This window comes from Glycine max, chromosome 19, assembly GCF_000004515.6.
Source record: "Glycine max cultivar Williams 82 chromosome 19, Glycine_max_v4.0, whole genome shotgun sequence".
In the NCBI taxonomy this organism is placed as follows: domain Eukaryota; kingdom Viridiplantae; phylum Streptophyta; class Magnoliopsida; order Fabales; family Fabaceae; genus Glycine; species Glycine max.
The window spans coordinates 33,683,239-33,692,462 of record NC_038255.2 but is presented as its reverse complement, the minus strand read 5'-3'; the positions used below and the strand labels follow the sequence as shown (position 1 = coordinate 33,692,462).

Sequence of the window (9,224 nt, the reverse complement as noted above, 5' to 3'; positions counted from 1 at the left end):
AGCTAGATACAACTCCATGTCGTTCTCAAGTCCAAATAACCATTTTTTAATCCTAGAAGGAAACCAATCGATTACATAATTGCATGCACCCCGTAGACCGTAGTAGTAGCAATTAAACTAACCATGTTCACAGAAAGAAAAAAAAATGTTATGCATTTTTGTAATACTACATTTTATCAAGATTATGACTATTTTAGCGGGTTTACGAAAACCTCCATGCCGCTGAGGTTGAACAATTCTTCAAGACGTAAACCAACTCTAGAAAAAAAAATTAAGACCACCAACTTAATGATGTTAAGTACGGTCCAAACCTAACTCACTCATAAAACAGGACGCAATGATGTTAAATTTTGATGTAACACTAAATATTAAGTAAAATAATGAAAACTAAATTAATTAATAATTTTAAAATTTAAAATATTGACAAAATACTAGCGTTTCTTGCCGAAAATAAAAGAAAAAATTAAAATTAAACTTTTAAAAACATAAAAAACTAAAATTAAAATTAATGTAATAAAGTAAAAAAATATTAAAATATAATGGACCAAAAATAATAATATTTAGCCAATGAAAAAATAAATATTGCGGCAAAAACCGATGAAGAGGAGGGAGAGGGGGGGCATAATATAAAGCATTCATAAGAAAATCTATAACCGTTTATAATTGCAAATTAGTGTCGAAACAGATTCTCCAATTTATAAATCTTCAAAACATCACAGTATAAATATAAAAGACCAAATCCATGCCAATGAGTCGCAACTCACGTGGCATTAGGTGGGAGTTGCGATCTCCAACTCAGCCTATTTCCCTTTCCCTAGGTCCTTGTATTGCATAAATAATTCCTTGCATAAATCAAATTCTCAATCCTAACACTATTCTTATCCCATAAGGCAATAAATAATAATCATAAGCCCTAAACCCATTGCATAAGTCAACAAGTCTATTTACAATTCATCACCATCTACTGATTTTTCTCCAAAATTCTGTAGAATCCTTGAATTTTTTGGGGGAGGTTGATCATTTCCCATTTGAGCCCCCAAATAATTTTTTTTCTTTCAAAATGGCTATTAAAAAAATAATTAAATAGAATGACGACATCTCAAGAATCATAAAGGTTAAACTCTGTTATGTCCCTGCACTTTATGAGAAAATTCAAATAGTTCCCAATAGTATATTTTTTTAACAGGGTCCCTGTAAAACAATCAGGCGTGCAATTTTTACTATAAATAATTAGGACCTAATTAAAAATTTTAAACAACAAACCTATTTCAATTTTTCTAAAAAAAAAAACACATGCACAAACCTACATAAATATAACAAGAGAACAGACATGGGTTTGACTTGTCCAGCTCCGCATTGATCAAACGTTAAATTATAACTACATTACATAGATTAAGTCAAAATTAAACAACAATAAGAATAATTTTAGACTAAAATATAATTTTATAGATATAATTAGACTAAATTGTTTTTTTTTACCCCAAAGTTTCACAATGTTGTAAATTGTCTCCCAATTTTTTTTTCCACGAATTTTGCCCCCAGATAGAAAAATTGTCACAATTATGATATTTAGTGACAATTTTTCTTTTAAAACATCACAATTCAAACAATTTTGTGATGATTTTTTCTTTAATTGTGACTGGTTTTTACGTGGGAGCAAAATTCACAAAGTTAATTATGGGGCAAAATTCACAATGTTTTTTGAGAGCAAAATTTGCTACATTATAAAACTTTTTTTTTTGAAGAGGACATTATAAAACTTTAAGAACACAAACTACAATTGAATCTATAGTCAATTTTCAATTTTCAATTTTTAATTTAACGATGAGTTTTTTTATCCAACTGAAAATCTTTGTCATTCACACCCCATTCCACCATAGCAAAAGAAAAATAGAGGATAAAATAAGACAAATTTAGATATAGGCCAGAGAAAAAGGATTTTCCTTGAACGATTTAAGCTTTTCAGTTAAAACCGGGCGGTAGTGGCAAAAAAAGTTGCAAACCAGAGTGAACAATTTTAAATCCAAGTTACAGTCAAATCATGCAAATATGCAAAAAAAAAACAATAAAAAAAAAACTGGAATGCGTAATAACCAAAATTGTCATGTCATTTTATTGCTAAATATATATGTACTAATACAAGGGCCATTCAAGAGTAATATGAACAGACAGTGATCAAGAAATCATTCTAGTAAAAGACACAAAAACATGTATCCATTCAAAGACAATAAGAGAAACACAAAATTACAGCAGTAACATCAGCATCACCTTCATAAACATTAATGTTTGTCCTCCTTAGGAATGTCTTTCGGAGGAACCTTTGATTCAAGTTCTTTGGGAGTGGACTTCTCCATTGTCCTGAAAGATGGCACAAAATTATGTTACAATCTCTATGAATTTATCTACTTAAAACATAAGCATCGTGACACCCTTACTAGTACAACTAGATTATTTTATTAAGCAAAGTGCATGAGATTTTTTCTAAGATTTCTCTAACCTTAAAAAGATTAACAAAATACACACAAAACACATAGGGGTGAGAATACAATCAAATATCCAATTCTCAGTAAGGAAGAGTTTATAACAGTAAATTTCATGGTAACATATTTCAATAATCCAAGTGGGGAATAAATTTCAATCAGCACAAACATCTCTGTCAGTTTAGCATTCAATTTTCATTATAACAAAAAATCAGCACATTTCAACTGAATCATAAACCAATAAATATTAAGATAACTTGTCCTATGGGCCCACTAGCTAATCCATTGATCAATCCTCTTATCATATCTCCACTTCAAGGAGGGTTTACTATCTGGTCAGTACTAGTCAGGGATAGCTCTGCCCTTACAGATTGTTAGGAACCACAATCAGGGAATAACAATTTAGCAGTAAAAGATAGGAACAATTGGGAATAGCAATGTGTATTATGATAACGTAAAAAGGAAAATACAGAGGAATCAAAATTCCTACTGCCCAGAGGTAAGCTCCTCCAGAGATCAACATTCTCTATCCATAACTACTCTCAATATTCCATGCCCCCTCTCATCCTACTAGGTCCCCCTTATAACAGAATTTCCACTCACAAACAACCCCCCCCCATTCTCTCTCTCTGCCACCTCATTAGTTGTCCCCTTTTTCCTTTGTATTTCTTCTCGAATAAACCCTCCATACAGTGCGTTAGGATATTGGGCCTGAGTCCACTAGAGAGATTCTAACACAGATAGTGACCCTTAGCCCAAATCACACCAGTATATAATCAAAATGCACATAAATAATCATGTGACTGTGGACTACATCTCCAAGGACCAAAAAGACTGCCCTTCTCAATTCTGGCAATGCACAACTCAACCCTATTCTCATTCCATTACTCATCAAACACCTCTTGACATTTTACAATTCATCAAAAGTAAGTTGTCAAACATGGCAATGTAAGTATCCACATATACCAAAATCAATAACTCATTCAAGCAAACACATGCCTCTCGGATTATATGGGAATCATCCCAAACACGTTCTTTCATTAATATTTAAGCATCACATTCTAATGCATGTGTGTGTGTATAAGTTATGGTAGTTTGGGATCTATTATAACAAATTCTATTTTTACTTATTTGAAATTTCTTCTACATCTTAAAATAATAGGATATGGAAACTTACGACGGTCATGGCTATTCTGTTTTCTTACTTTAGCCTATTCCATGGTATTTGGGTTTTTAAAAGAAACAGATATTGCCTAAGGGAACTATTGTCCTTCAGTATTTCAATCTCAACCATACTGTTTCACACACCCACTTGCTCATGATAGGATTACAGCTCCCATCTGCATTCTGCGCACACACACCAAACTAGCCACCCTATATTTGAATTACTAACTTATATCTTCAGTAACTCTCACTTATATTTCTTCCTCCAAGGTCACGCATGACAGGTTTAACTACCATTGCTACTTTCAAATTACATATCTATAATTCTTTAATTTAAATAATTTTACTTTTCAAATGTTTGGGTATCCTTTAGTTCTAATATGGGTGACATGCTATGGGGTTCTTTGAATAAGATTTAATTCCTTACTCCCTAAAAAGCATGTGCTAAGTCTTTGTTTTCCATTTTAGGTTATTCAACTTTAATCTTCCCAAATTTATACAAAATAGAGCCTTTAAAACAATAAGTCAACATGTGTTCACTGCAATCAACTCAAGGATTCTAGATCCTCTTCGAAATTCCATAATCTATTAGGAAAAGTTATTTCTCAAACAAATCAACACCAGTCCAGTAGAGGTCAAATGGGAAAATTCACATAAAATTTGTAATTTTTTTCATAAGAAAATAAATAAACAGTGTACACAAATAAATCAAGCTCCAAAACCTCCCTCAAATCTGTGCAACATGTTGCATACAGAAAGCATTTACACTAAAGAAGGCAACAGCACATACAATTAGATTTTGTATATTCAAGTCCCATAAGCAAACTAAAAGACACACAGCAGAGAAAAATAGCAACTAATGCAATTATCTTTAAGTTAAGTCTTTAAGAACTAAGCTTTAAGGATCTTAAAGCCCGGGAAATTTTCTGCTGAACCTAGAAAATTTACTCAACCACAAACTCTTGAGAGAATGAAGAATATCCTCCCCTAATCGCTGCATCTATAATCACTCACAGTCTGGGTGTTCCTGTTCCTATCTGCACTAACCATGTCCTTATTATTAAGCACCTAAATTTTTTCTTCATCTCCCATTTTGCCATTCCTAGTTTCATCCTTCAACAAAGCCAACAAAATGAGGGCAGAGAAAGACCCCACCAAAAAAAAAGCATTCCCACAATAAAAAAAACTGCAGCACCTTCCCCGCCAGAGATGCAGCTGTTAGGATGGGCTTTAAGAGGCCCAAATATATCCATATATCCTAAAATTAAAGTGGTTAAAAGATTATATAAGTTGGAGTTGACATTTGTATTATAAATTATTAGATGTTGACACATGGATAGATAGTGTCCATTGATTAGTATCAATTAGGTCTACTGTGGGGTGTGTTTTGTTTTCTTTTAATCTCAGCCTTTAGGTTAATCTAACAGCCCCTGTTTTTGCTGGAGAGAGCTGGAGACAAATTTAAGCTGGAGAGGATCTGGACCCTTCTCATCACATCATGGATTCTACCAATTGATAAATCTCTATCAGTTAATGATGAGAACACCTTACTTAAACTAATAATATTCCCTTTGTAAATTACAATAAATAAAAGGGGAGACCATTCCAGAAACATACTGAAAAGTTAAAATAACCATCACCAACTTGGCTAGATAACATTTCAAGAGAAACAGAGGAGCTTTCATTACTTTCATCATCTTCTTTTCTTATATTTCATCATGATTTATCAATAGAACAATAAAAGTACACAAAATCTCACATCTTACTATCTTGAAATTAGTAAGAACTTGAAATAACTCTAAATTACGGATGGATGATTAAGCACATTCCTACAGTCAGAGTGACTCATACCAACATAAAAATTTATGCATATCACTCAAAACAACTTTTGGCAGCATACCAATAACAAGACTAAAGCATCCTGCATCCCTTAGATGAAAAGGCAATTGGGAAGAATTGGTCGAGTACAAACATTAATCCCTCATAAGTTAGAGAGAGGGAAGATAAGAAGAAGAAAAGGAACAAAGTCAGCTATCTTCAGCCCAACATCAGCTACATTAATCTATCCAACAATACAAACCTTCTAGTGCTACACGGTACATAATATGCACACTAGTTACAAGCTCTAATCGCATGCATATTAACAGAAATTTAGTGGGAAAAAACAAGTCCCTTCCATAGTATTACCAGGTTCACATTTCTCTCTGATGAGTGGTACAAATATGGGTACACAGTGCATCAATTCGCTAAGTATGCAGCACATGTGGTGTCCACTTAGCTAGTACACTATTGGGGTTAATAGTAACTTTCTATACTTGCCTCAATCCAATTTCAGAGGCCTATGAACAAAGAAAAAGAATCACAATCCAAGGGGCTTCTTTCTCTCGGATTCTCACACACATCGCAACCGGAAAATGAAATCTACATTTGCAGAGAACAAATGGGTGTTCCCACTAAAATTGAAAATCTATTGCAATTACAAGCACCCGACGCATCATCACCATCTAAATCATCATCAACATTTGCAGAGAACAAATGGGTGTTCCCACTTGCCATCAGTTCCCCGCTCTCCCTCCTCGTCCTAACCTCACCAATACTAACCCATATGCTCCCATTTTCCAAAACCCAAGCCCCTTAGATCATTTAATCAATGGTTTCACTCCTCCAAAGCCCACCTTCCCATTCTCCCATGTACAAAACTCGAGAAAAACAATAACTAAAAACGAATCAAGCCGCGAACAAGAAAAAGCTAAATAACCCAGAACTCAAAAACTCAAACTTTTACACAAAAACTGAGAGAGATAGATAATTAGTTATTAAAGGGGGAACTCACTTGGATGAAGCGGCGCTTTCTTCTTCGAGCCAGTTGCGAATGTGCTTGACGTTGCGCCGGAAGATGGAGGCAGATTGCTTCACGTCACTCCTAAGGAGAAGAACGACGGCGCTTACACCCGCCACTGTCAGCACGAAATTCGTCAACCCCATAATGCCTTCGCTTCGCACTCAGCACGACGATCCGCTGGTAAGGGTTCGGTGGGTTTTCTATTTTCTTTGGGGAAATAGGTTTTCTAATTTTCTAAAACGCAGTTTTTTTTTTCTTTTCTTTTTATAAAAAAAAAAACTTACTTTTCATTTCTAACTGGCTTAGTTTTCTGTGTACAAAATTCACGTTTTAAAATTTATAAAAATAATTTATATATTATTTGAATTTTTAATATATTATTATTTATTTAGTTTAAATTTTAATAAATGTATGTAGTAAATATGTTAGTAACTTTCTTTTAAATTAAGTTAATTTTGTTTATTTTTTTATCTATACGCTTGATTTGAGATAATAAAATTAAATGAAACAATTTAATTACAATATAATTGCATACCTTGTTAATTAAATATATTTATTGTGGATTACATACATGTTTTTATATTTTACACTTGTGGTTAATTACGTTTTAAATATATCATAATTAATAAATCAAATATTTTATTTATTATTATGATCATATGATAATTGATTATTGTAATTATAAAAAATATTTCTAAAAAACTAATAAATTAATTAAGGTATTGTATAAAATAAAAATTCATATAAGATTTAACGATTTAATTAAACCAAATATATATATTCATGGTAATTTTCTTAATTATTTATATAATTTTGTCATTACGGTTGTTGGCCATCATAGAAAACAGACAATTTTTTAAGACGGTGTTGACATAGACACCGTCTTAGAAAGGTAGCTTTCAATGATGTTGCGTCCTTAAACACCATCCTTGAAAGCTAGCTTCCTAAGATGATGTTTACGTAGACACCGTCCTTGAAAGCTACCTTTCTAAGATGTTACTTACGTAGGCACCGTCCTTAAAAATTACTTTTCTAAGACGGTAGTTACTTAAACACCATTCTTAAAAGCTTGCTTTCTAAGATGCTGCTTATGTAACTTAACCACCGTCCTTGAAAGCTTGTCATCTAAGATGGTGCTTAATTAAGCATCGTCCTCCTTGAAAGCTTGTCATATAAGACGATACTTACTTAAACACCGTCCTTGAAAGTTATCTTTTTAAGACAGTACCTACGTAAGCATCGTCCTTGAAATAAAGATTATTTTTAACTATTGATATTTTTTCTGAACGATATTTCATCAGAAAAAATATGAATAATTAAAAATAATATTTATTAGCATGATTGTAATTAATATTAATATTAAAATTTATTTAAAAAATAAATATTAAAATGATATATTAAATAAAAATAAGAGGTTGACAAATTAAAAATTCCAAAGTCAATTTCATAGAAAAAAAAAGTTATCAAAGTTCTTTTATTATAAAGTAGCTCATAAATTAAATAATTATTTTTTCACAAAAATTTAGAGGACCAATTAAAACTTTGACAGCCTCCAAGATATTATCTCCAACAGCAGACACAAAGAGAAGTTGAAAAAAAAAAAAAGACTACATGAAAGTAATATTAAAAAATTTCGCAAATTCCTATTTATAGATTTTAAACTGAAATTTAACAAAAGAAAATGAATACTCTTTTCAGCCCAGATTAAAAAATTACCTCAATCAGAGACCTCTTATATGAATCAAATGATTGTAAAGCACTTTGGCCTCTTTCAGTTGAAAGTATTCCTTGCAAATCCAAACCACTGATGCAATTATTTACCTAAGAAGCAATAAAAGAGGGCGAAATCTGCAACTTAGTGATGCAAAAAGACTAAAATTCCAAAAATTTTCGGACCAAAAGCAATTATTTACACAAGTACACGTGCATTTTACTTAATTTCTGTTATTCAATGAAAATAGATGATGGGTTTTGTTGTCCAACTAATAAATGTGTGAAGGATGCAAACCTCCATGGAAAGTGTACTTATTCACTAGAGATGTGCGTACGCATATAGAATATTTTTAACAAAAGAAAATACCTCAAATAGTAATGTCCTTTGGCCTTGAGGATTCCTATTTAATGCGCAATCAATCACTTCATCTTGTAGAAATGCATCAACAACTTCTCCTATATCCCGAAGAAGGAAAAGACGCACTCTAAGACCCTTGTCTGATAATATGAATAAAAAATATCTTTAGTGGAATCAACAACTACATGCATGTCAAATAATTTCCAAACAGAAGAACTTGAAAACTTTTCAGAACTAGGATCATCTCCAGTTATCTCGGAAGCTTGTTTAGATATTGCTGCTACCTGAAACAAGAATGACATCCATATCCATATTACACACAGTCCAAAGTTGTATAATTATTTTATCCACAAGAGTATTCAAATTTGAGGGCAGAAATGAATAGGGTCTGCATTTGCATTTCTAAAAAGAAATACTTGAAAGGAGTACGCATTTGAATTCTAATAATGCACATTTACTTCTAAGGAGAAACATAATTCTACCCATCAATTAATAGAGAAATTCTAGCAACTTACATATTTCTATTATTGGATGAAACACAAATAACATGAGATAAATGATGTGTCCACTCCCCATTTAGTAAGTTCCACTCCCAGTTTAATGGGATCCACTTGTATTTCACCCATTAATCCATTAAAATAAAGAGGGTATTGGAAAGAGCGTGATG

General features: G+C 32.3%; 1 protein-coding gene across 1 annotated transcript; it reads right to left on the bottom strand.

Moving 5' to 3' along the window:
- Nucleotides 1-2,090: 2,090 nt before the first annotated feature.
- On the bottom strand, nucleotides 2,091-6,746 carry LOC100797786 (uncharacterized). The gene is made up of 2 exons (XM_003553895.5): nucleotides 6,478-6,746; nucleotides 2,091-2,358 (listed from the first exon to the last, which is right to left on the bottom strand). The coding sequence occupies exons 1-2, from the start codon at nucleotides 6,627-6,629 to the stop codon at nucleotides 2,280-2,282; spliced, it is 231 nt and encodes a 76-aa protein (XP_003553943.1). The 5' UTR covers nucleotides 6,630-6,746; the 3' UTR covers nucleotides 2,091-2,279.
- Nucleotides 6,747-9,224: the final 2,478 nt, after the last annotated feature.

What these genes read in the sequence shown, in the direction of transcription:
- LOC100797786 (XM_003553895.5), bottom strand. Translation starts at nt 6,629, where the DNA reads ATGGGGTTGACGAATTTCGTGCTGACAGTGGCGGGTGTAAGCGCCGTC. An exon ending in GAAAGCGCCGCTTCATCCAA is followed by an intron (nt 2,359 to 6,477) that starts GTGAGTTCCCCC and finishes GCCATCTTTCAG; the next exon opens with GACAATGGAGAAGTCCACTC.